Here is a 26,103-nt window from a genome sequence, read left to right as displayed (position 1 = left end):
GAAACTATCAAATATAGTCGAAAAGTGAATCATGCATAATAGTGGAAAAAGGTATTCAGAAACTGCTAAAAAAGTTGCAGCAGGAAGGGCAAGAAAACGTAGGCAAGCTTACGAGAAAAACCAATTAGAGAAGCAACAACTAGAGGCTCAAGAGGCTCAGAGATGGGAAGAAGGGGCAAGAACACCTAATCAGAGGAAGCTAATTTTGGAACAAAAAAAGACAGAGAAGCTGAGAGCTAAAAAAGAAAGAGATGAATTATTATCCGCTGAGGAGAAATTATTAGGTAAAGGCGGCAAGGGAAGGAAATACTAAAAGTAACAAACACTAGTAAACGAGACCGGGAACGACTTTCACAGTTGTGTTGTTCAAAAGAAGAGATTGTTGATTTTTGGTTACCTGATCGGGTTCGAGCTCCTTCAGAGGTTCATCATGGCTGAAAGCGGTTCATCAAACGGAACTACTAGGTAACAAATATATACGTATAGACCTTTACATAATTTCGAGCCAAGGGTAAGAGTAATGGAAGGAAAGTGCTCTTTAGTTGATTATACGAAGCGAAGCTGAGCTACTGATTTGTAGATAATAATGGACCAGTAATTGTCCTATGAAAATACATCTCGTTCTCGTTTGGTTATAGAATATTATGGCGAGTTTAAATAAACATAAGTAATGCTGTATGATGAACGTTTTCATCATCTACTTGAATACGTGAAATCTATATGTACGTCAGGATAAATCATGATTTGTCATCTTGTTATACAAGTTCATTAAACATGGGTATATCAAATACTGAAATCAATATCACTAGCAGTCACGAAAACGGCCGCTTCATTGAAAGCTTTCTAAGTAGAGTAGAGGGTTTTCGTGATAGTTTTGAGGGGTTGTTTGAACTATATTTACGCTTACCTTTTAACTGATTGATTTTTTCAGCAGGTTTATCATAGTCATCCATCATCACGGTTTTTCTGGACTTTATTGAAGATTCACTCTCAGAATTTTGAAGGTTCTTATTAGCTCCAGTTGATGGAAGTAAACTACCGACGCCTGACGAGAGATCCTTATTTGAATTCAAAATAGGACTTGATGGTAGCAATTTCGTTTTATTTAACCTGAAGATATGGGAAACAGGTTTTAAGTAAATCGACACTATCGTACCAATATTTAATTCCAATTCTTCCAAAACAGTAGGGTCTAATTTCGTATTCATCTCTATTAGTGGTAATTCCCCATCTAGTACTGATTTTAAAGATTCAAAAGTTAGTGGGTTCGATATACGAGATGTTTTGGTTAATGATAGCAACCTCCAATACATAAAGGTTTTATCTCTTAGATCCGGATTGTTTCCATTATCAGTACAGCCTTTTAACAAATCCATACAAAGTTCTTCAGTTTCCTTTGTAGGACATCTAACGAAAAATTTTATTGCTGAATTTAAGATGGAGAATTGGACCTCTAGCGTCTCACTAAAAATGTTTGAAGAAAAAACTCTGAATAATTCTAAATAGTTTGGAATTATATCCGAATACTGCGTAATTATCCAGATCATAGCGTTTTTCGATTCGGGTTCCTGTACAACTTCAGTATGTTTGACTAATTCTGTTACATTTGTTCTAAAATTATTTGGATATTTCCTCAAGATATTCCTGAAAACAGATATGATTTCTTGGGCAACATAATCAACGCCAAATTCCAACAAATCTAAAAGTACAGCAACACAACTATGTACAGAATCTTCATCTAGTTTAACAGCCAGATTGCCAATGGCTCTGACCGATTTTCTTGACATTTGAATATCTATGTCCGTGGCATACTGTTCCAACTCTTCTAGGATTCTTGGCAAAGTTTCTTTATTGGCTAAAAGATAGAGACACTCTAATTTTGTGTCTTTGATATATATAGGATCATTGTACTCGATGAAAAAATACGAGATGTCTAGTTTGAGCAGACATGATTCCCTGCTCAATAAAAGAAGAATAACGTTTCTTAATACTAGAAATTGTAATTCTGGTGGTTTATCCAGCAAAGCTATCACCGAATTAGATAGCTTTTCGGCTAAACTTTCTTTTATCACATCAATATAGTTCAGCAAATACATGATAAATTTTAGAGCGTTTAACACTACGTATGTGTTAACCTGTTGCAGGTATGGTAAAGCCAATTCGATCATTTCATGGGTATCCAAATAATGCTGCGGCACAACTGAAGTTGTTAAAATTTCCAAAACGGTGGCCTTGTTCCACTCATTTAAATCAGGTAGTAATTCTAGCATGCTAAAGGCGAGTTCCAAAGAAAGTTTGAAGGATTCCATATTAGAATTTTTTTCGTGAATGGAATATAAAGTATGCAATGAAGCTACAATAACTCCTGGAGAACTCGATTGTAATCTTATAATCTCGTGCAGAATGCTTGATAATCCCAAGACCCTTTCATGATCAACTTCATCCAAGTCTATTAGTGCGTAAATTGCCGTCCTTGTCACTTCTTCAGGTGGAGATTTATGATTTACCAATGATATGATACAGTCGAAAGCTTGCTCAGAAAATTCCCTCAAGGGGACGAGCACTAGAGTTCTTAATGCCATCATTTGTAACTTCTCATCTCTGCTCTTGAAATCGTCCATTATGTAAGGTAAAGCCTCTTTGGCCTGTTGGGGTTTTAAGGCGCCCATCACTCGAATATACTCATGACAAATTCTTTTAACTTCTAAATCATCTTCAATTTGCCAAAACTTCAAAAGCTCAGAAAATAGAAGGGACATTTCACCGTAGTTCCCCAGCATTAAGTTTGCGATGATTTTTCTCAGGGCATTTTTCCTCCTCGTTGTATTTGATTTGAACTTTTTTACTCCAAAATGTTGTAGATCTGCGACGATTTCATTTGCTTTATATCTGGCAAAGACTTTCTGATCCGACATGAGAAAATATCTGTTATTTGAAATAAATCAAGTCTTCCTTTCTTGGTTCCTTCTCGAGCGGCGGCTTCAATTGTTTTCTACGGTACCAGGTAAATCACTATTCTATACTATAATTGACCTGAACAATCTCCTATTTCTTGAACATTTATTGAGGGGTACCCGGCAAACAAAATATATTCTAATTGAGTAGTTCAAGATGGTACTGAGAATAATATCTTGATAATAAAAGAAAGCAGCTTATATCAACAATGAATACTATTTTGAACTTACAATATGTTTCTGATTTCCCCTCTTTCTAACCCTTGACTTTGATAGGCCGTACTGTACTTAAAGGGGAGTTCAATTGAGAATAGCAGCTCAACTGCAACTCTACGAAAAATATACAATTATATGAGGAAAGGCCTTGAGAAGTGCATGCACTATCTTCTATCCATTGCCAAGATACTTAAAAGCGGGTATTTCCATAGGTAGTGGTTTGAAACTCTTGTTCTCTATGATTACGTTTCAAACTTCATCGTCATATCTAATTTAGTTTCATCCGCGGTCACTTGAAATAGAATAAGGAACAAGTTTCGATGCCTAGTACTGAAACGGAACGATTAAGTACACCTTGCACATTGTGGGGCAATTGTAGGAACCTTCTCCATTTTCGCTCTGTTTTGCAATTCATTGATGACCCAATTAGGAAGTTAAGAGGTGAAAAATCTACCACTTCCGCTTAATAATGAAAGGTCGAATGTGCTGCATGTCTCGTAGTTTTTTCTTTTCTACCGCATCAATTCAGCTGCCTGTTACTTTATGCTCTAAGAACCGCACTTGAGGGCTCTAAAACACTTCATAATAAAATTGTTTGATCATGTAACGAAACTTATCTTTGGCGGATGAGAATAATGTGAACCAAAAAAATACACTCTAGCTACTATAAATATACCAACTAACTCTTCGTTGATTTTAGTAGTTATTGAACCCTTATAACTGCTCAGTATTATTTGTCTCGTTTAACATGGCTATCGCGAAGGAATCACAACAATCTGCCAGTTTTAAGAATGCTTACTTTCCTTAATATCACTTTATGGCTTTCTTTCTTAATACTGACGTCGGCTGCTAACATTAATGAGATTTCGTTTTCTAATTTAGAAATTGCCCCACTGACTGCCAATACACAACCCGACCAAGGCTGGACCGCCAGTTTTGATTTCACTATTGCGGATGCCTCTACTGTCTTAAAGGGTGATGAATTTTCATTATCAATGCCACATATTTATAGGATTAAGTTATCAGATACATCACAAACAACTACTATTTCTTTGAAGGATGGTACGGAGGCTTTTAAATGTTATGTTTCGCAACAAGCTGCGTACTTGTACGAAAACACTGTTTTTACATGTACAGCACAAACTGATTTGTCTTCTTACAATACGATTGACGGTTCCATAACATTTTCCCTTAATTTTAGCAACGGTATTTCCAAATATAAGTATGAATTAGAAAATGCAAAGTTTTTCAAATCTGGACCTATGCTTGTTCAACTTGGTGATCAACTGTCTGATGTGGTAAATTTTGATTCCACTTCTTTTACGGAAAATGTTTTGCATTCTGGGCGTACAACCGGCTACGGTTCTTTTGAAAGTTATCATTTGGGTATGCGCTGTCCAAATGGGCATTTCTTAGGAGGTACTGAAAAGATTGATTACGACAATTCCAACCACAATGTTAACCTGGATTGTTCTTCTGTTCAGGTTTACTCATCCAATGATTTTAACGATTGGTGGTTCCCACAAAGCTACAATGATACACATGCAGAAGTTACTTGTTTTGGTAGCAATTTGTGGGTTACACTCGACGAAGAACTAGGTGACGGAGAGATGCTATGGGTTAATGCATTACAATCACTTCCGGTTGGTACAAACACCATAGATCATGCTTTGGAATTTCAGTACACATGTTTCGATACTATGGCAAATACTACATACACTAGAGAATTTTCAACCACTAGGGAATTTATTGTTTATCAGGGTCAGAACTTTGCTACCGCCAGCGTCAAAGACCCGTATACATCAACCTCAACAATTGGTTTGACAAGTACACACACTAGCGCGTATTCTACCGAGTCCACTGAATCCACCTTCTCAGTTGGTACAAGAAGTCATACCACCTCAGAGGTGATTATCTATTTGGAGACCCCGAGTACAAAATCGACCCCAACCAATACTTCTGATTGGAAAACTACACACACTAGCGCGTATTCTACCAAGTCCACTGAATCCATCTTCTCAGTTGGTACAAGAAGTCATACCACCTCAGAGGTGATTATCCATTTGGAGACCCCGAGTACAAAATCGACCCCAACCAATACTTCTGATTGGAAAACTACACACACTAGCACGTATTCCACCGAGTCTACCGAATCCATCTTCTCAGTTGGTTCAGGTAGTCAAACTACATCAGAAGCGATTACTCATGTGGAGACACCCAACAAAAAACTGACTTCAACAGCTGAATGGACAAGTAGTGTGAAAACACTTATTTCGTACTTAAGTTCTCCTTCTTCTTCTGCAATTATCAACAGCACATCACTAATCTCACCATCCACAGCGATTGAAACGTCGGACGCTTCAATTGTCAAGATGCAAACTCCGACTATTATCGATATTAGTTCTGTTTACCCCAAAGAGTCAACTTTTGTATCCACTAAGAAGACCTTCTTGAATGCATCTTGTAGCAGCACACATCTACTCAATCCTTCCTTTTCTATGTCAGTTTCACATACATCGTCTATGTATGAAAGAAAATCATTATCAAAATCCATTTTTGCGCCAACTTTGGGGCCAATACTTAATACATCTACGGAAACAAAAACTACGACATACTTTGAGTATACTATTTTGACATCGCCTACAACTGGTCACGGTTCTTCAAGTGAAACAGTAGCCTCATTTCAAAGCACAAAAATTGATACTTCTTTAGGGTCAACCTTGAAGCCATATTATTCTTCCACATCGAGCAGCGAAGCCTTTAATTCGCGACAGAGTTTCGCATCCACCTCTATTACCATTTCAATTTATGAAGGTAAAGCTTCTACATTTTCCTCAACTGAGCTTGGTTCCATATTTTTCTTGGTGTTATCGTATTTGTTATATTAGTACAAATACTGTATAACGTCTGCACCAATTAAGGACTACGAAATTCTTTTTGCTTATCCGCTTCTATTTTTTACTTTCTCAAACCATAATCAAATGGACACTTTATATCTTACCTAGTATATATGCTTTTTTAGTTCTCATCCTTTTTTCATTTAAGATTCCATTCTTATTTAAGTTGCCAGCGTTTTTACATTTTGGTGATGGAAGAGTAGTTTGAAAATGTGCATATTACACTTCATTACCCGAAAGCTGTTGGAATAACATAACTAAGTTTTTCGACGGCTGAAACTAATCGAAAAAATTATATTCTCTAAGGCATAAAATAGTATGATAAAGAACTACTTTTGTAATGTTAGTCAGCCATCTGCCACCCAGATAATGTTACGTTCCTTTCGCTCAGTTGCTACTTTGGCCAACAGGAGGTTGTACTCTTTAATATCTCATTCAAACAGGAAAAACATTATCAAAAACCTTCTAATCCATCCTTCTTTCGATCCTATTCGCCGCCATTTGCCTGAAAATATAGCTACTTTTGACCCATACTCTCTATCGCAAAATGTTATCGAAAATTTAAACAAATTAGAAGTTCCTAAAGAATATGCGGCCGTGATGCACAACTTAATGATAGAAAACTTAAGTGATCTTGACTACAGTATTGCAACAATTCACTCTAATAATTTGCGTGAGCTTGATATAAAACCATCACTTTCCGCCATAAAGCAAATTATCAAGAACAATCCGGGTAGAGTACAGAGTTCTTGGGAACTTTTCATACAATATAAGGCTTCAATTGAAAATGTTCCTGATGAATTAATTGAAGTGGTTTTAGATAAAATTATCAAGTTTGACAAGGCTGAAAAAGTCGATGGAAAAAAAAGCTTAACTCACCAAGATCTCGTTAGATGTCTCTATTTAATTGAGCACTTTTCCCCAAGTTATATTGTATCTCCAAATCTCATAGAATCTATTCTTATTTACGCAATAGATAACGGAATTCCAGATGTTTTAACCTCTGTGCTCAATTATAAGATACCGTTGAACTTTTTTGATAAGTATGCTAATGAAATGACACCATACCAAATTTATGAAATTTATAATTATTATCCACTTAATAACATAATAGCCGATCCAATAGTTCTGCATAAGTGTATAGCAGTCCTAGGTGAAAAAGATATGATACAATTAACTGAAGAAGAAAAAGAAATTATCGGCAAGATGGAGGAAGAGATAGAGATGGTTAAATTGCAGTGTCACGATAATTGGAGCTTTAAATTTCCAGAGGAGAATGCACGCAAAACAGAAACTGCATTCAGAAAATTGTTTTTAGAAATTCAAGAAAAGAACGCAGACAAAAAGGATTTAAAATTAGCACTTAAGCTACTAAGAATAACTGGAGCTTTTAAAGGAAAAATTTCTTTATTTTTTGAGTTGTACCACGAGTACCTCTTGAAATTTGAAAACAATGAAGATGACTTAATGTTTGAAGCGTTTTTAACGCTTTGCTGCGAGGGCTATAGAACAGGTAATGAAAAAATGCTTCAGTATTCAGAAGCTTTTATTAAAGACAATATCGATGGTAAACTTAAAAGTAAAGCTCAAAGTGTGTTAGTTGTCGCCAACGCGAGAACGAATATCGATTTATCTCTCAAGATTTATAACTCTAATATACCTAAAGCTAAAAGAGATAAGGATGCTTCCACAGACATTGCAGAGAGTGATGTACTAACTGAATCGCTTATTTTGGCTTTCTTATCCAAAGATGATGCCGATTTTGCAAGGGTTATATTTGATGGTGCCCTAGGGGAGAAGGTGATATCAGGACCAACCGCTGCCAAAAGAATAAAAAAGCTTTTGTTACAATATGGAGAGGCCTTAGAAGTTAAGAAAAGCAAAGAGGTTATGCAATCTAAGATAGTACATTATATGGAGAACGTGTAACTTAGCACTAGATTACGTTTATACACGCGCACTTATTTCGTAAATGCCACCATATATAGTGCTAGCAAGATTTTTTTTCGATACCCTTTTTTTTAAAACACTATACAGTCATTCAATTGCCAATAAAAGGTTGCTAATAGTTACTTCTGGTATTTATGAGTAAACATGATTTCTGCATCTTAACAGGAATACTTACTGAAGCAGATTATTTTATATGTTATTTTTCAATTGTTCCTTCAGAAAGTAACTGATGCTACAATTCGATGTTCGATAATGAATGCTGAGTTAACGTAGCTATGCGAAATACTATTTTTACCTAAATACAAACTTAACCTTTTATTGCTTGCATGCTCAGAGTTTTATATTAGTGATATCTGTCCCCGATGTGTTTCTCTTAGTCTTACCAGAAACATCCTTTTTCTCACCCTTTTGGTTGATAACAGTGATATTTTTAGCTCTTGACAGAGCGTCAACTACTTCATTCCTTTTGGATTTTTTGGTTTGGTTTGATGAATTAGCTTTCGACTTCTTTCTTTTCAAAGCTCTGCGTAATCTGTTTTTATCTTCCCTAGTCAATTCTCCCTTAGACATTGCAACACCATTCTTCAAGCGGATTTCTCCTTCCTTTTCTGCCTTGCCAACATTATATATTTCTTGGGGAGCCAGAGAAGATGCATTTGACATATAAAGAGGCTGAGCATCCTCCATCGATATAGCGGGTGTTTCAACTCTAATTTCCAAAGAAGTACTTGCTGGTTTAGGAATAAAGTGTACTGACGAAAGCACATCTAACTTATATACCAGATCGGTATAAAGTTCTGATATTTCGAGATGTGCCTTTTGAAGTTCTTCACTTAAAGCAGATTCATCTTCAGTACGTGCGTAGTCATCCTCATATATTTCTGCTAAGGACTTCGAAGATTTAGTATCACTTAGTTCAAATTGAGGCCGTTGAGGCTTGCGCGTGATATCTAACAGGGTTCTTCTCAAAAGATCGTCAAAGTTATTATCTTGTATCCTCCGTCTAATCATATCTTCTAATGATTCCGTAACCTCACTTGTTATTATAGGTACAGGTTTTGCAGTCCTATCAAATTCAAGTTCCTCAGTAAGTAGTGCATCATCAGGACGATCCTTGGCCTTCACTTCCCCTTTCAGAGACCACTTCTTCTCGGCGACTGCCTCCTTCTCTAGTTGTTCTATCTGTTTCCTAATCTCTACTTGTTGCTTTTCAAAAGTAGATAAATTCTTGCCGCTATCTTCGCCCATTTCTTCAGCGCTTGACTCATTCTCCTCATCAGCAAACAAGTCTAACTTGACTTTATCCATGACAGAATCATACTCCTTTTCATTCGTTTGATCATCATCTTCTGAATCATTTATGTCAAGATTGTTCTTCACAGATTCCTCTCCAGGTTTGTCAAAAAAATCTTCATAATAAATGGCCTCCTCTTCCTCTTCATCTGAAGGTACATCTTGAAAGTAATCTATCTCTGCATCTTCACCCTCGTCAGCAGCTTCATCAAAATTTTCCGAAGCTAAAGTCTCTCTATTGAATTTTTCAAGATCGAAGAATTTGTCATTAATACCATAAGGATCAGTTAATGAATTCCCTTCGCCTTGCCTAGAAGATATTTTATCTTCCTCGACAAAATCTGCCTTCGTCTTTGCTTCTTTATTATCCGGTATAGGTTCCTCTTCCTCCTCGGAGAAACTATCACCGCCCTGCTTCTCAGCCACAGAAATTTCATCAGAAAGTATTGCTTCCTCTTCAGAAAAGCTCTCTGCCTCTTCTTTTGCACTTTCTTCTCCAGACGATATGTTTGAATTGTCCTCAACAGGAGGATTGTGAGAAGAAGGTATGAAAACATCTTTGAGCTCTTGAATTCCTTGAAGTAAATCACCATCAATACTTTCAAGAACCAGTTTGACCTGCCACCAGATCTGATTTGCATCTAAACCATCAACAGTGATTTCGTCTAATTCTGTTTTCTTTATAATGTTCGCATTTTTACAAGTATTAATAACTGAATCTATATAAGTTTTGACATCTTTAAAGGTAGTAGAAGGGTCTTTCAATAAAATACCGCCAGCATTAGATTTCAAAACTTCAGCGAGTTCCGACATTATGCGACTATCCTTGAGGTTCTTCGTGTACTCATCTTTTATTCATAAAACACCAATACTTCTTCAAAGCTCATCGCAAAAGAGAAAATTTTCTACTGTTCATTCTGACGGCCGATACCGAAATGAAAATGAAAATGAAAGAAAAATAACTCTACACGAATAATATGTACACTATACTTTCGATATTCATCTCAGAAGGAACTGAAATGAATAAATCTCTTAATATAGCAAGTATGTCGCTGACTAAGAGATGATCGCAGCACCAACTCCTAATGTAGACAATACAACACTTATACATATGGTTATGTGACAGGCCACTCTTTCCCATGGTTTAATAGTTGTCTTACATAATCTTAAATAGAACCAACACGGCAAAATGAGACAAATTGTAAAACACAAGCCTGCACCTAAGAATGCAATAATCTTATCAAACTCAGGGAAATTGATAGCTATCAAAACGAAAACAACATTGATGAAAATCCTATTGAACGTCCGGAGACCTTTTGCTACTCTTCTTTTCAAAACACTAGCCGTTTCATCTATGTGTTGTATATGCATGAGAACGTCTAGCACAGAAACAATGGGTCTTGCATTTAACGGGGTTTTCGCGATAGGAATGATAGTCATAAGTGCTGAAATCAAGCCATATACGAATTTTGGATATCCTTCCGTTAGCAAAACATTCTTAGTAATTTCATCTTTTACCAGATTACCGAACATCAGAAATCCGATAACGGCTGTGCCTATGTCAGTGACCGATGTTATCTTATAAGTTGTCTTCAAACAGTCCTTAAATTTTTCCGGATGTCTCATATCTGTCTTCAAGTTAGGAAAAACTGCATGCCCTCCCCAACAGGCACTCAATAAACCAATAGATAGACAGAGGTGCTTCAAGTCGATTGGCCACATGCTCGTTTCCATTGGAGTAATCAATGATCCCGGTGAAGATGACTTGTATAATCCGCAACAGCAAATGAGCAACACAGTCCCCGTTGTTGAAAGAATACCAAAGAGTGAGATGTTAGAAAGAACACTCAATGGTATGAAAACCGGAGGTGTGATGACAAAAAATGAAACTATCTTGAAAAAAGTGGTTGAATATTGAGGAAAGAGAGCGTTTAAAGAATCACCAAAGAGAATCACCAAAGACACCCCGCTACCCAATAGATCAAGCGTGAACAAAGCAGAAATTAGTGCACGACCTTTCGAACCAAATGCTGCATATCCCAAATCTGCATATGATATCAAAGTTGGATCTGTATCTAGGCACCTAGACAGAAGTTCGGCTGTACAAAATGTTCCTATGGCAAATATGGCAAGCATAGTAAGCCCCAGAACCCAGCCGGCATATTTCAACCCAAGAGGTAACGCCAGAAGTCCAATACCGATCAGTACATTAATCGAATTGAATATAGTCTGTGGGGCGGTCGATTGGCCAGCAAGAAGAGTCACCACCTTACCATCTACACCTTCCACTCTTTTCACTACAATTGATTCCATGTCATTATTTATACAGCTACGTCCCGCGCCACCGCTCATCATTTCGGTTAAAGAGGCGGTAGGACGTAGTATAGATCCTGAATCCTCAATTGTGGAATTTTGAATAGACCCATAATCATCGTCGTGAATAGCCATACTAACTGTGCTGACTCTATCGTTGTTGGCTAAATTACTAACACGGGGACGACCTGCATTATTAAGAGTTACTGACAACCTTCTACCGTCTAAAGCTGGAGCCAAAGTATCAGGGTCGTAAGTTTCATCATTACTCTCTTTAAAAAAAGATCTTTCGTTATCCGCATTTAGTTCGATGTTACGGAACGAATTAGCTCTTCTCAGCGAGGTCGCGAATCTACTTAGAGAATTAACTCCCTTAAAAGAGCCGACCGGCTGGTCTAAAATAGATTGTCTACGTGTCATGAATCCATCAGATTGAAACTGTGATATGGTATCATCTGGTGAAAACGCAGAACCTCTGTTCAATGGAATTGAAATATAGTGAACTTCAGATCGCTTGCGGCCATTGGGATTCAGTGGATCTTGCTCAGGCATTTGCGCTTCGGAATCAATAATATGGAGTACATATCTCTACGTAATAGCACTGCACACATTTTTCCTTTAAAGATTTTAGTGGAATATTTATATTCTCGATCTATTGCTATTCCACCCCTCGGGACAGAAGATAAGAAAAAAAAAATTGTTGACATAATATTGAAAAAATAAATAAATAATCACGTGCTTTAATTAAAAATAAAAATTTTATTTTTTTTTATTTTCTATTAAAATTAATACCCAACTTTAAATAGTTAATTTTTAAAAAATTACTGGTTTTGATTTCCGAAAGTAAAGTTATGTTTAAAAAGCAATACAGAACTGAACCATTAACAATTTACTGTAGTCCGTTTTTTTCAAGATACATAAGTAAGATCACCATTTGTAAAATATAGAGCATCTAGACAATGTATCACGAATTTGTAAATGAGTTTGATGCACTTATTCTCTTTCTTTTTTCGCCATGAAATATGCTTTGCATATTACTGAGATCCTGCCTGGCAAGTTGTCCGTCCTTGGATATCCCACCCTGGCGATGATATGTGACACAATCTGCATAATAGCACAAATAATAGAGAAAGACAGAGAGGTTATAGAGTTAATATACGTTATATCTATGTACACTCATAGGTATTTATTAACAAATACAGAGCGAAGGAAAACGTACCAGATTTTCCTGAGATTATTGTAGTTGTTCATACTCATCGGGGTAGAATACCAAACGTTCCACACCTGCTGCTGTTAAAACAACCATTCTTATGACTCCACCTGAAGAACCATCCCATTTGATAGCTTGCGAGAGCGAATGCTTTATAAAATTTACGGTTTCCTCTTTTGACATATTATCTCTAAAATTTTTATCACAATACCCATATATAAAAGTGGATCCGGAGCCTGCTATCGCATAAGGTAGTTTATGTACTGAACCACCTATTGGAATGGTGTATACTTCTCCTTTATTTTTGTCATCATATCCAGCCACGATTATACCGGCAGTCAGGTTATCCTTATTCTCATAGCATAGTTCTTTGAATACGGAGGCCGCAGTCTCTGTGGAGGGGGTACCATATTGAGAGGTATATAATTCTAAATGATATTGAACAATGTCAGCAATTGCTTGCGTATCTGCTGCAGATCCGGATCTGCAACACCAAATTTTATCATGCACCCTGGTTAATTTGTCTGTCACACGGTTAGCAATATACGCACCAGTGGTAGTACGTGAATCAGCACCTAGTATCACACCGTCCTTAAATGTCACAGCCATACTATTGTATTATGGTTGTATGAGAACCTGCTAGTTAGTAATTGAACCGAATTTAAGAGTTGCCTCATTGTTTTTAAGAAATGATAAAGATGGAAGAAAAAACCCTTATATACATACATTGAGGTACCCAAACTGACTTCACCTTTTTTCAAACGATTAATGTCTACCTGTATTCCATTCATCTTGGATCGCTATTTGTATTCTCTAAAAATGCAGTTTGTAGTCTATCCGTACTGGTATTGCTACTTATTAAGTCTGGTGTAACATTATATTTCAGTTCTTTTTCCCTTTTTGCCACCGAATTGAATCCCGTTGCGTGTGGAAAACGAAGATGACAAAATCGAGAAGAAATCAATTAGTAGAGCAGAGACGGCAAATAATTGGAAAGGGCCATGTTATATGAACTGACATGACGCTCTTCAGGCCAGCTAAGTACTCTATGATAGATAATTTGACTAAAGTCTGGCGCTCATATCTTGTACATGAGGCTGTCTTCAATTGCCCATAGAATACTATTGCGTCCCTTCTTCACAAACAGGGTAAGCATACGCGTAGTGCTTTTTTCCTGGAAGATTTAGAGAAGCAAGCTGAGCACAGTAAAAATCGATACTTAGGATGTGAGAATCTTCATCAACAGGCAACCAATTGGTTTTTCTATCTCAGAATCAGATACATAGTATAAACCGCTGGTGCTGAAAAATGAATGGTACTTGGTTTTCTTGGATAGTGGGATTGTTCCTATTTTTTTCCAACGTGTCTTTGGCTGCACAACACGAACCACCTGCAACTTGGGAAAACGTTGATTATAGGAGAACAGTTGACGTCTCCAACGCTTATATTTTGGAAACAGTTGAAATAACCATCAGAAACATAGCAACTGAGCCTGAAACTGAATACTTTGCTGCCTTTGAAAGTGACATTTTTGATAAGATTTCCTTTTTCTCTGCTTTCTTGAGCGATCAAAATATCTTTTTGAATAGTCAGTTGCTTACCAATTCAACTACTGCAACTGATGTTGAAGGTAAGAATGACATTAGATACGGGGTCATTGAGTTTCCAACTGCCATTTCCCCACAGGAAGAAGTATCCTTTGTGATTAAAAGTTTCTTTAATACTGTCGGTATTCCTTATCCTGAGCATGTTGGGATGTCAGAGGAACAACATCTATTATGGACAACGAACAGATTACCACTTTCTGCATATGATACCAGAAAAGCCTCACTTACATTGATAGGCAGCTCTTCATTTGAGGAATTTCATCCTCCAAATGATGCAGATTTACTGGGAAAAGTTAGCGGCAGTTCTTTTGAGTTTGGACCTTGGGAAGACATTCCAAGATTTACTGAAAATGAAAATTTGGCAGTTGTTTACTCGCATAATTCCCCATTGAATGAAGTTGTCAACCTAAGAAGAGATATCTGGCTTTCTCACTGGGCCTCTACAATTCAGTTTGAAGAGTACTACGAATTAACAAATAGAGCTGTTAAACTAACCAAAGGATTTTCAAGATTAGAATTAATGAAACAAATCCAAAGTCAGAATATGAGGCAAACTCATTTTATCACTGTCTTAGACATGTTACTACCCGAGGGAGCCACTGACCATTATTTTACAGATCTGGTTGGGCTTGTTTCCACCTCGCACGCAGAACGTGACCATTTCTTCATAAGACCAAGATTCCCAATATTTGGAGGTTGGAACTATAACTTCACCGTTGGTTGGACTAATCAGTTGTCCGATTTCTTGCATGTATCCTCTAGCTCAGAAGAGAAATACATTGCGTCTATCCCAATACTCAATGGTCCGCCGGATACTGTATACGATAATGTTGAGTTATCGGTATTTCTTCCAGAGGGAGCAAAGATTTTCGATATTGATTCTCCTGTCCCCTTTACAAATGTTTCCATAGAAACCCAAAAATCTTATTTTGACCTAAATAAGGGACATGTTAAACTAACTTTCCAATACAAAAACTTGATCACCCAAGTTGCTAATGGCCAGGTCTTGATCAAGTACGACTACTCTAAAAACTCTTTTCTAAAGAAACCTCTATCCATTGCTTGCTATATTTTTACTGCACTAATGGGGATATTTGTTTTAAAAACTTTGAATATGAATGTAACAAACTAGCTTCATATAACCGAATGGTATATATTTTTATGAAACAAGACCAATAAATTTAATGTCTCATCTTTATATAAATTTCATAGATAAGACGTTTTCAACGAGTAAAAGTATTCACAAGCAGTTCTTAGATATCGTTTTAGTTATCTTCCACAATAATCAATGCATATATATTGTTCCCCGTGAAAAGGTTTAAAAGCAGAGAAATGTTAAAAGGTTTCAGTTTTAACAATTACCATACATTTTCCGATTCATCCTTTAACCTAGCTACGCGTACAGGTTCCCAATCCTCTTCAGAAAGACCTTGCAAACGGTAGTACTCCTCTTTTATGTCGAATTCTCTTTGATTTTTTCTCATTTTCAAAATGTCCTCTTCATTAATTTCCTGAACCTTACGATCGCCTTGCTCATACTTGATAGCTGTAAAGTTGGACAACCAAAATGAACCTAATACTATTGTTGCGCAAAATGGCAAGCCAAAAAACAAGAAAGGGTGCTTACTCAATGCTTTCTTATATCGCCCCGCTATGGATGCTTCATAAGCGAGCTGCTGTCTCCTAGATCTGAATTTTTTCCCGCCAAACGACATTTAAGAGATAAATACCTTGATATTGTAGTAGTTTAACTAAAATATAGAAATCTCGTTGATATATTGTTGTCTCTTCGTAAAACCGGTTATGAACCCTACTAAGTAGCAGATACAAGAAAGTGCATTCGCTTTCAAGGATTGATGTAAGGCCATAACCCGGCTTCATTAATCTGCTTCTTTCGCAAGCTGTGACAACTGCTAAGCATAGCAAAAGATGTGCACTATCATGAAATCAATCACATATCATTATTTAAGTACTAACAGTGTATGATTTGATTCACAGTAACCCCTAAAATACAGCAGGATAAGCCACGAACACGCACTTTCTCATTCATCATGTTCGTGGTTCACGATATTTCCCGAATGTTCTGTGACTTCATGTAAAGATGATATTTAGGAAGGCTGAGAAGGATTCATATATAAGTCAGATAAAGTAAAAGCATTAGTGCTCCTGTAACATGATTTCGATAAGAAGGTACTTGCGGGTACCGAATGAGTTAAAGCCTTCTCAGATCTTCAAACAAGATTCTCTTTCTCCGAGTAAGATTGGACTTCAAATTATTCTTTTGCAAGTTTTCTATTACACTACAGGTACTATTCTTTTCTATTGCTGGGGTAAACTAGCGGGCTATGATCTTGAAATCAGAAAGTGGCTCTTTTCTTGGGAGAATATTGATTTTACGAACGCTTACGGTCTGTCACTGTCGTTTTTATGGCTTTTGGATTCATTAATATGTGTTTTTTTCTTAACAGTTATTGTTGGTCGAAGTAAACTGGCATGGGACTTTGCTATCACCATACATGCCATTAATTTTATAGTGGTGTTTCTTTATACTTGGAGATTTCCTTCCTTTTCCTGGTTTTTCCTTCAAGTTCTATCATCCTTGATACTAATATTTTTGGGGACATGGACCACAAGATGGAGAGAGCTCAAAGACACCTTTTTTGAGGGCTTGGTTGATCCTAACGAGGGAGAAAACCAACTGGTGGCATCAAGCCAGCAGCAAAGTGATCACACACTACTAGTCCAATCACCGATACCACTGAAAGACCTGGAAAGCCAGATATGAGATTTACGAATTAAAAGCAACCAGAGCAGTTCTGCGAATCTCATCGAGCCACCTAAGAGGAAGGGGTACGTACATGAAAAATGGCGTAAACTTCAGCATTATAGACTTTATAAATCTGTCTTTTTTACCGGTTTTTCAGAAGGAAAGCTAATTATATGTATTTTATATTAGCGCTAGTTTAATATTTAGCGGCATTGAGGAAACGAGAAGAGTTTTGGCACTTGAATTTTAAAATGTTATGTTCCTATTATATTTGCATTATATATATATGAATTAATAAGCCCGAGTGCTTTTCATACGCGTGAGTGTTCAAACGAATTGGCAGAGCGATATAAAATTCATAACAAAACTCAAGTCGATGAATTCTTTACATTTTTAGCTATTTCTAAAAGTTCATCAACAACATTGAAAATATTGCTTTGGGCAGATGATTTATCATTTCTGCAAATTTCCAGTCCTGAAGATCGCTGCTGCCGCAAATGTAGTAATGCCACGCTGGATTCGATTCTAGTGATTACATGATCAAAAAACAACAATGCATCTTTTTCTGAAATTGACTGCATGATACCATTCTCCACCTTAGGGTTAAACTTGATATAACTTCCCTCTGTCTGAGAGTCCAGCTCAATGAAGCCACCACTTAAGGCTGACATGATAGATTCTATTCTGTTTGAAACAACTCTTAAGCGAAACAGCATTGTTTCGTTAATTAATTTTGTCTGTTCATCCTCAGATGCAAACTCGTGCCTGGAAGCAAGAACCTTAGGATATGCGATTGTAACAAGTTCTTTGGTTTCTAATCCCTTCAGCTTGTGTTCACCAAAGTCAAAAAATGCCCAACCAATGCTTTCTAACATCGCAATTTCCCTTTCAAGCACCTCTCCAATGATCTCTTCACCATACACTTCCTTGAGCGTTTCTTTCCCTTTCACCACCCGCTCATGATACTTCATTATCTTGTTAAATTCAGAATAAAAATCACTACTCATTGCAATCTGGCCCCCATCCGCGACGCCTTGGACCCTTGCAGCCTTATTAACCATTGGGCCCAAATAATCCATTCTTTGAGTCACTAAATCAAGCTCTGGGACTGGGCAACCCCAATGAATACCCATTCTAACTGATAGACCTTGATAAATGATATTACCGTTTCTATCCATAACCTGGCAGCCGTCTTGAACCGAGGTAATTTCTTCCGGCCACTGTGCATCCAAAAGCTTCAACTGAACACTTAAACACCACGTCAGACCACTGGTTGGTGTAGGGAATGCCACCATAAAGGCGTCACCCTCTGTCTTCACTTCGTAACCACCGTAAATTCGCAGCTGACGACGCATTATATCATTATGTGTTTTTATTGCGGTCCTCATTGCATTTGGAAACAGCTCCCACAAAAAGGTTGAGCTTTTAATATCAGTAAAAACCATTGCTAGGTTACCTGTTGGGGGTGATATTTCAGGTTGAAGCCTTCTTAATGTTGTATCCTCGAAAGTACTTCTTCTAGTCATCAAAGAGTTTTTATTTAGGGTAAACCGATTCCGTTGTTGGACGTTTTCATAGAGAGCAAGGCATAAAATAGTAATATTCTCTGTACAGCCATAGGCCATAGCATGGTCCTTTAACTCAGCTGCTGCACGCAGCGGATCGGTACTATTTTCCCGGGCAATATCACATACTGTGTCCACGTCCATGAATTCCCATAACTTATGTGTGGCTACAATAAGCATCTCGTCTGCCTTCGTCAAAGTCACAACAGAAACATCAGGGGAAGCGTGAATGTGAGGAAGCAAATCAAAAAATCCGACTGCCCTAGATACATCAACAACGCCATCTAATTTGCCATTGTTGACATACCCTCCAGATATTCTAATCCTCTCGTATTCTTCTCTTTTTGTGGGGAGATGTTGTTTGGTTAGAGTTTGGTAGTCACCATTATTTTTGGATAAAATTGCCATACAATCACCTAGGTTTGCTGCGAAAAGTCGTTTCCCTCTGATATATATCACAGTAGAGCAAGCACCGCTTAACAAATCTGCATATGAAAGATTAGCAACATCAGCACCATTATCTACAGAATTTAGCATCCCATTAATTTCTTTATTTAATTGCAAAAAACTGAAACGAAGCGCAGTTTTTATATTGTCGTCTGTATCGTCTCCGTATCTTTCCAGTTGCCTGATTAGTATTTTATCGTAGATATCCCTAACAATTCTAGAAATGTTATGACCGTAATCAGCATTTTGGTTTTTGCTGTCATGAAGGCATAATAAGCATTCGTCGTCATTACCCCGAAATCTTTCAAAAGTGACATCACGGGATGATACATAGTCTCTCTGACCTAACGTATCAGCAACACCGTAGCGCATCCCATTTATTGTTGATGCAGTCGTTCTTAAACGGAAATTGACGTTTTCATCCGGTACCTTCGTGGTGTTTAACGTTACATCCATTAAACCTAACACCTTTAATTGAGGTAAAACGGTCAGATCAGACAAATCAGCATCAATATCGTGGCTTATAAATGATTTTATTTCGAACCTTCGATTTCCCGAGAAATTCAAATATTTTAATTCTTTATTGTTTCTCCAATTCCAATCATAGTGATAGTTCGATATGTTATACTTCAATTGATTGGCTCCAACATCAAACACGCTTAGTTGTGAAAGATTCGATAATTCAGCAGGTAGAGAAAGCATTAGGTTACTATTCAACATTAAAGTCTTCAAAGAGCTCCATTTCAAAACTGTATCCCCAGATAATGTTGTAAGCTTATTACCGGAGAGATATAATTCGGTGATACTTTCAAGCTTCATGTGCGATACATCGGAAAAATTATTATAAGAAAGATTTAGCACTTTCAAGTTGACAAAGCAGTTAAAAAGTGGCCACATAGCATCGTCGAACTGATTGTCTGCAGCTATAAAAAACATCAAACTTTTAGACAACTTTGACCCGTATGACATGTTATGGTAAAATGAGTTTTCTAAACTAGAGTTACCGAATGCATTAGACGAAATATTCAATGATGTCAGCTCTAGATTTTCCATACCATCGACAAAGTCTCTTATGTTATTGGAATGTAGATCTAACGACCTTAAACTCTTGAGCTGAGAGAGTTCTGGAGGAATATACTCTAGTTTATTTCTCGCCACAGAAAGGAAAACTAACTTAGTTAACTTGGATATTTCCTGTGGTAGTCTAGTTAAATTATTCTGATTTAGCTCAAGTTTTTCAAGAAAAGATAGTTTGATGAGTAATTCTCCAGGAATACTCGACAGCTGTGCCTTGTTTAGTGTCAAACTTGTCATGTTTTTAGGATAAAAATCCTTGAAAGAGATAGATGTTATTGGATTTTCTTGAATTTCAAGCGCTCTTAGTTTTGGCAAAGTGTCTTCGAAGTTTGAAATTCTATTATCTGTTAAAAAAAGATTCTGCAAGTTAGATGCATTGGTCTTGATTGATGATATCCTGTTATATCTTAGGTTCAACGTTCTCAAGTTTGCCATTTCCGATAAATCGCCTATAAAATTTAGTTTATTATGAGAAAGGTTCATCTTTGCAAGTTTCACTAACTTCTTACTGGATTGTGGTAAACTTTGAATTTTATTATATGATAAATCTATTTGTAAAAGATTCGTACAATGGTTAATGACCTCTGGGTAGTGCATGAACTTGTTTGAAGATAAATCTAATAATTGCAAATTCTTTAGTTCAACAAACCCTGCTGGTAGGCTTTCAAGCTCATTACATTGAAGGTTTAATATCGTTAGATTACTTAGCTTCATAATCGAGTTCGGTACTTTTCTTATGAAGTTTCTCTGTAATTCTAAGGATACCAGTTTATATGCCTCAGTAATATTTGAGGGAAATTTAGATGCTCTGATGTTCACCATTCTTAGACTTAGTAATTTTATTGAGCTTTCTATGAACTCCAGAGGTAAGAATATGTTCGCGTTATTGGATACATCTAAACTCTCTATTTCTGATGTATGCTGATAAAAAATAATGGGAGGAGTGGTTAGATCCATATTCCTCAAATCTACGTGAACAAACTCACTTCTCATTATTCTTTGTTCTTGTTCGGGCGTAAAATGAGAAGGCGTGACAGGATGGAAAAGAAACTTGAAAACAAAACTTAGATCTTCAATACCCATAATATGGAGTGGGTCGGACTTTCGATATCCGTTCAAAAGTAAAAGTTTCCTCTCAATTAAAATAGGTTTGGAAGTTGGTCTTAAAATTTTTGATAACTTTCCCACTTTCAGGGAAATCTGAAAATTTCCTTGCGTAGTAATGTTGAATTTTCTTTTCAGTGCGGGTATTATCTCTTCAATTGTAGTCGCTGGAGTACATGACAAAGTAGTAAAAGTGTCGTCAGTATTGAAAATACGGATCGCATAGTGCCTCTTTGGATCCAAATCGCTGAAGTCTTTATAGTAGTGTTCCAATTCATACTCTACTTCATCATCCTTTTCATCCTGTAGTAATAATCCCGAACTCTGAGCGCCGTTTGATGAATTCATATTTACTGAAGAGGATGTGAACTTCTTAGTGTATGACTTTGTTTTATTCAGGATTGGTGTTTTGGTGTCCTGCTCTCTATTAGCATCCATATAGGCATAAGTGTACGAAGAGGACTCACTGCAAGAAGATGTATCTTCTGAGCTAATTGATGAGGACGGCAAAGATGAGGAAGTCGATGATGTGTCGTAGTCCTCATTTATATTTGATGGAGCATATTGAATGCTTGGAGGACTCATAGTCAAATTACTTCTTAAGCGGTTTACAGATTTAGAATCAACCGCCTGCTTGCTTTCATTTGAAATGTTCTCTTTCGGTATATTAATAAAGCTTGAGTTACTATTATCAGCAGTAATCGTCGATTCATTATCTTTTTGGTCGTGATGGTGATGGTGGTGGCGATTTTTACGATGGCGAGAATCTTTTTTTGAAAGTGGTGCCGGCGACATAGGGTCAAGTGCATCAGCATCTATGCTGGTTCTTCTTGATTTTGATCTCCCTTTAGATTTTGGTTTTTTCCTTTTCGTTTCAACATCCCAATTTTGAGGTGCTACCCATTGTGATCTATCATTAGTAATTGAGGTAAATTCATTGTTGGGTGCAGCAGCAGCAACAGCAAGATCAGCCATCGAAACTGATTTCCGTGGGCCTTCTGGCATAGTTACTGTCTTAGGTGAGGCTGTTTCAGTACCGTGCGTAGAGTTTATTGTGGAATTGAGAGCTGTGGAAGGTATTGTCTTTGTAATATCAGTTACATCCTCAAGGTTTGTGTCTAACCTAAAGAGAGATGGTTTATATGCAATGGGTTTTTCTATGGTGGATGTTCTGGCCTCACGTTTGTCTTCAAAAATAGGGTTTTCTGGAATGTTGTCATTAGGCCCTGAAATAACTTTTTCAGATTTATTATCAGGGTGATCAGCAGATTTGCTGTTAACGCTTTCTTTGCCTTTAGTAGTTGGAGAGATATTAGGTACGTTATGATGGAGAGCATGGCTACTCGAGGTTGCCATACTCGCATTGTCACTGTTAGTCATTGAGCTAACGTTAGAGCCCCTTCTACTGCTTGAGGAAGATGTAGAACCTAACAGGAAGCTTTTTCTGTGTGAACGTTTGTTATTGGAAACATCGGACGAATGTAATGCATTCTCTGGCTGTGAAATAACTTTTGGTCTGATTTGTTTATCCGGATTATTACTACTTATATCATGGACAGAAGAACCACGAACTAATGAGGATACCTTCCTTCGTAGAGCGTTCGGTACATTATCTGCCAAGTGGGTAGATAATGCAGATTCTTTAGAGGGTTTCCTATTGGCAGGCGCAGGATTTAACGTCGAAAGGGATAAGTTCGCAACCTTATTATCCTTTCCTGACTTATTACTGTCGTGATTGTTTGACCCTGCAAACCTTTTGAATAAGCTTTCTGCAAATGACTGCTTTCTATTGGGAAAAAACTGCACATGATGATGATCATGATGGTTGTCATGATGACTATGAGCGGAAGGATAGTTATGCGTCTTGGAAGAATTCAAAGCATAACCATGGTCTTTATTATCATCGTGGTTACTATTCGTGCTGGTCATCGAAAGACTACTTAATGTTTTCTTGAGCAAATATGGGCCTCTTCTCATTTTCGGTTCTACGGGTCTTGAATGTTCTGCATTGGGAACATTAATATCATCCATGCCATTTGGAGTAACACTCTCTTTACTTTTGGTCATGGAAAGCGAACGAGGACTATAATAACTATATGCGCTATTCCTTCTTGATTTGTCTCCATTATTTTGGTCGTAATGCTTCTTGATTTTTGGTGCACCATCGTGAGCTTTGCCGTCAGGTGTTTCCGTAAAGTGATTCTGCTCCTCATGTTGTCCTGGTCGTTTGTGGTCGTGAGGGCCAGTTCCTAAACCAGTATCAGGCTCTGATGGCATTTTGACCTGAGGGATGTCTTCTGCTGTACTTTTTTTACTCGTTTCTTAATGCCCTAGTGTTGATGGTGAAGAAATGTGATTTTTGCGTTCTAACCACAACAAAAGTCTCCTTAAAGTTTCCCTACTCTACTACTATTCTTTTCAGCAGGCTCCATACTACTGAAAGAGAATCCACTTTTCTAACAATCGCCTTCTTATGGTAAGTCCCCCCTGCTTTCCTTCCAAGCAACAGAAAAAAAAAAAAAAAAAAAATGTAAGTGAAAAATAAGGTTTTAAATTGAACGTTCTAATTTGTTGTAGAACAATATTACAGAAGGCTCTATTTCATAGTTCTCAAGACCCAAAGTAGAAGCGGTTGGTTCGTAAACGCTGATACTTATACCATTATCAACTGGTTTTCCTTGAGTTATACAATTATCATTACCATGCCAGTATAAAACGAGGTTACGTGTGATTGATGGTGCAATTGTGTATGGAGAAGAAGTGCGTAATTGGTTCTAAATAAAGTATTTTCATCTTTTGGTTATTTGGAACTTGGATCCATGTAAAATTCATATATAGTCGCCTTCTGGAATAGAAAATGTCGTTCATTCAGGTCAAAAATAATGAGCTGTTTCAGCACGTTTTTAATGAGACAAAGCACCTAATCGCTAAAATTGTGGTTGCTATCATCATGAAAATCAACTATCGTCCGCTAATAGTAAATCTGCTAGGATGTTATCATATACATTATTTCAAGATGATACAAACTATGAAGCGAATAAAATCATAGTCGGATCCTCATCACCTAAATGGAAACTGGAGAACAAAGGTTGATAATGTACTCTTAAAATGAACGAAGGTAACCCTTATGAAAGAAGAAGAAGAGATTGTATAACTATCTACATCTATTGATTACCCCTCATGGATTTTTTAGATCTTGAAGAGAACTTCTAGTATGTTCTACACATGTGGTATTATTTGGGATGGGGTATTTCACAATGATAAAAATGACATATGCTTATAATTCCAAAGGTGTATAGTAGAGTACCTTATGGTTAATATGGAAACAGCCTCTCTCAGTTTTCTATCATAGTTGAACAGTAACGACTATTTCACAGGCGAAACACTAACATTTGCCAAAAATGGCAACCACAACTACATCCGAAACAAGCGAAGATACTCTAGTCGAACTGAGAGGTCGGGGAACTTTGAGAAAGCTGATGGGGTTACATTGTGGATAAAGGTAATATTATTATGTATACAGAATATACTAGATGTCCTCCTCGAGGATATTGGAATCCACAAAAGAAAACCATTAATTTTACACAATAATATATCTGTTGTTCTTTTGTTTTACGCATTGTCATTCCTACTTCAACAGTTATTGTTGGAATAGGTGGCTCTTCTGTTGGAATAAGTAATTGCTACCATACATTTATTCGTATAATTGAAGTACTTGATGACGAACATACTTTAACATGATACTAATAATGTTGGGTAAATGAATACAAACATTCTTATGATGATACCAATTAAATTGGAGTAGGCATATTCTAATTATAGAAATTACTGCAATAATAAGATGAAGATCTAATAATTGACCAGAACTTGGTATATAAGAAGACCAGATATCACCAAAATCTTATCATCAATGTTCCGAGTTATGTCTGTACGATTGGGTTTAACACAACCAATCAGTGTGTGTGTGTTTTATATACCTCTCTTATATATTTAAGAAAGAACGAGTTATTCTTAATTACTACAACTCACTAAACCACTAATTATCAACAAATAGGAGAACTGCCTTAAAGTTTATCTGATGATCCTTCCGAACTTTGATAAGTCCGTTATGCTGATATTCTTTGTTGTATCTCAAGATGAGATACTTCAGTATGACAACACATCATTCTTGTTGTAATATAAATCAACTATCATCTACTAACTAGTATTTACGTTACTAGTATATTATCATATACAGTGTTAGAAGATGACGCAAATGATGAGAAATAGTCATCTAAATTAGTGGAAGCTGAAGTGCAAGGATTGATAATGTTGAGAAGTGGGTGAATTTTGAGATGATTGTTGGGATTCCATTTTTTACAAGGCAATAATATTAGGTATGTAGATATACTAGAAGTTCTCCTCGAGGATATAGGAATCCAATAACTGGAACTCGTAATTCTACATAATTTTGTATATGCTTTTATTGTCATTTTATATGTTGTCAGTCATTATCCTATTACATTATCAATCCTTGCACTTCAGCTTCCACTTATTTCGATGACCGCTTCTCATAACTTATGTCATCTTATAACACCGTATATGATAATGTACTAGTAGTATGACTACTAGTTGATAGACGATAATTGATTTTCATTCCAACACTTCTAACACCGTATATGATAATGTACTAGTAGTATGACTACTAGTCGCTAGACGAATAG

The 26,103-nt window shown here is 36.8% G+C and overlaps 11 protein-coding genes across 11 annotated transcripts; 5 read left to right on the top strand and 6 right to left on the bottom strand.

Moving 5' to 3' along the window:
- Nucleotides 1-31: 31 nt before the first annotated feature.
- On the top strand, nt 32-313 carry LSO1 (Lso1p; the record flags this gene model as incomplete). The annotated part of the gene is made up of 1 exon (XM_056223526.1): nt 32-313. One exon carries the CDS (start codon nt 32-34, stop codon nt 311-313), a length of 282 nt encoding a protein of 93 aa, XP_056077536.1.
- A 499-nt stretch (nt 314-812) lies between these two features.
- APL1 (Apl1p) lies at nt 813-2,915 on the bottom strand (the record flags this gene model as incomplete). Its single annotated transcript, XM_056223525.1, has 1 exon — nt 813-2,915. One exon carries the CDS (start codon nt 2,913-2,915, stop codon nt 813-815), a length of 2,103 nt encoding a protein of 700 aa, XP_056077535.1.
- A 1,046-nt stretch (nt 2,916-3,961) lies between these two features.
- Nucleotides 3,962-6,058, top strand: SAG1 (Sag1p; the record flags this gene model as incomplete). The annotated part of the gene is made up of 1 exon (XM_056223524.1): nt 3,962-6,058. One exon carries the CDS (start codon nt 3,962-3,964, stop codon nt 6,056-6,058), a length of 2,097 nt encoding a protein of 698 aa, XP_056077534.1.
- A 327-nt stretch (nt 6,059-6,385) lies between these two features.
- MRX12 (Mrx12p) lies at nt 6,386-7,996 on the top strand (the record flags this gene model as incomplete). Its single annotated transcript, XM_056223523.1, has 1 exon — nt 6,386-7,996. The coding sequence occupies one exon, from the start codon at nt 6,386-6,388 to the stop codon at nt 7,994-7,996; it is 1,611 nt and encodes a 536-aa protein (XP_056077533.1).
- Nucleotides 7,997-8,347: 351 nt separating this feature from the next.
- Nucleotides 8,348-10,123, bottom strand: MPP10 (rRNA-processing protein MPP10; the record flags this gene model as incomplete). The annotated part of the gene is made up of 1 exon (XM_056223522.1): nt 8,348-10,123. The coding sequence occupies one exon, from the start codon at nt 10,121-10,123 to the stop codon at nt 8,348-8,350; it is 1,776 nt and encodes a 591-aa protein (XP_056077532.1).
- Nucleotides 10,124-10,366: 243 nt separating this feature from the next.
- AVT1 (Avt1p) lies at nt 10,367-12,175 on the bottom strand (the record flags this gene model as incomplete). Its single annotated transcript, XM_056223521.1, has 1 exon — nt 10,367-12,175. The coding sequence occupies one exon, from the start codon at nt 12,173-12,175 to the stop codon at nt 10,367-10,369; it is 1,809 nt and encodes a 602-aa protein (XP_056077531.1).
- A 682-nt stretch (nt 12,176-12,857) lies between these two features.
- Nucleotides 12,858-13,624, bottom strand: PRE3 (proteasome core particle subunit beta 1; the record flags this gene model as incomplete). Its single annotated transcript, XM_056223520.1, has 2 exons — nt 12,858-13,443; nt 13,560-13,624. The coding sequence occupies 2 exons, from the start codon at nt 13,622-13,624 to the stop codon at nt 12,858-12,860; spliced, it is 651 nt and encodes a 216-aa protein (XP_056077530.1).
- Nucleotides 13,625-14,141: 517 nt separating this feature from the next.
- Nucleotides 14,142-15,572, top strand: OST1 (dolichyl-diphosphooligosaccharide--protein glycotransferase subunit OST1; the record flags this gene model as incomplete). Its single annotated transcript, XM_056223518.1, has 1 exon — nt 14,142-15,572. One exon carries the CDS (start codon nt 14,142-14,144, stop codon nt 15,570-15,572), a length of 1,431 nt encoding a protein of 476 aa, XP_056077529.1.
- A 226-nt stretch (nt 15,573-15,798) lies between these two features.
- Nucleotides 15,799-16,155, bottom strand: COX16 (Cox16p; the record flags this gene model as incomplete). The annotated part of the gene is made up of 1 exon (XM_056223517.1): nt 15,799-16,155. One exon carries the CDS (start codon nt 16,153-16,155, stop codon nt 15,799-15,801), a length of 357 nt encoding a protein of 118 aa, XP_056077528.1.
- A 458-nt stretch (nt 16,156-16,613) lies between these two features.
- SYS1 (Sys1p) lies at nt 16,614-17,225 on the top strand (the record flags this gene model as incomplete). Its single annotated transcript, XM_056223516.1, has 1 exon — nt 16,614-17,225. The coding sequence occupies one exon, from the start codon at nt 16,614-16,616 to the stop codon at nt 17,223-17,225; it is 612 nt and encodes a 203-aa protein (XP_056077527.1).
- Nucleotides 17,226-17,575: 350 nt separating this feature from the next.
- Nucleotides 17,576-23,677, bottom strand: CYR1 (adenylate cyclase; the record flags this gene model as incomplete). Its single annotated transcript, XM_056223515.1, has 1 exon — nt 17,576-23,677. The coding sequence occupies one exon, from the start codon at nt 23,675-23,677 to the stop codon at nt 17,576-17,578; it is 6,102 nt and encodes a 2,033-aa protein (XP_056077526.1).
- Nucleotides 23,678-26,103: the final 2,426 nt, after the last annotated feature.

The sequence above is a fragment of the Saccharomyces mikatae genome (genome assembly GCF_947241705.1).
Source record: "Saccharomyces mikatae IFO 1815 strain IFO1815 genome assembly, chromosome: 10".
Classification (NCBI taxonomy): domain Eukaryota; kingdom Fungi; phylum Ascomycota; class Saccharomycetes; order Saccharomycetales; family Saccharomycetaceae; genus Saccharomyces; species Saccharomyces mikatae.
This window is presented reverse-complemented; position numbering and strand designations above follow the sequence as displayed.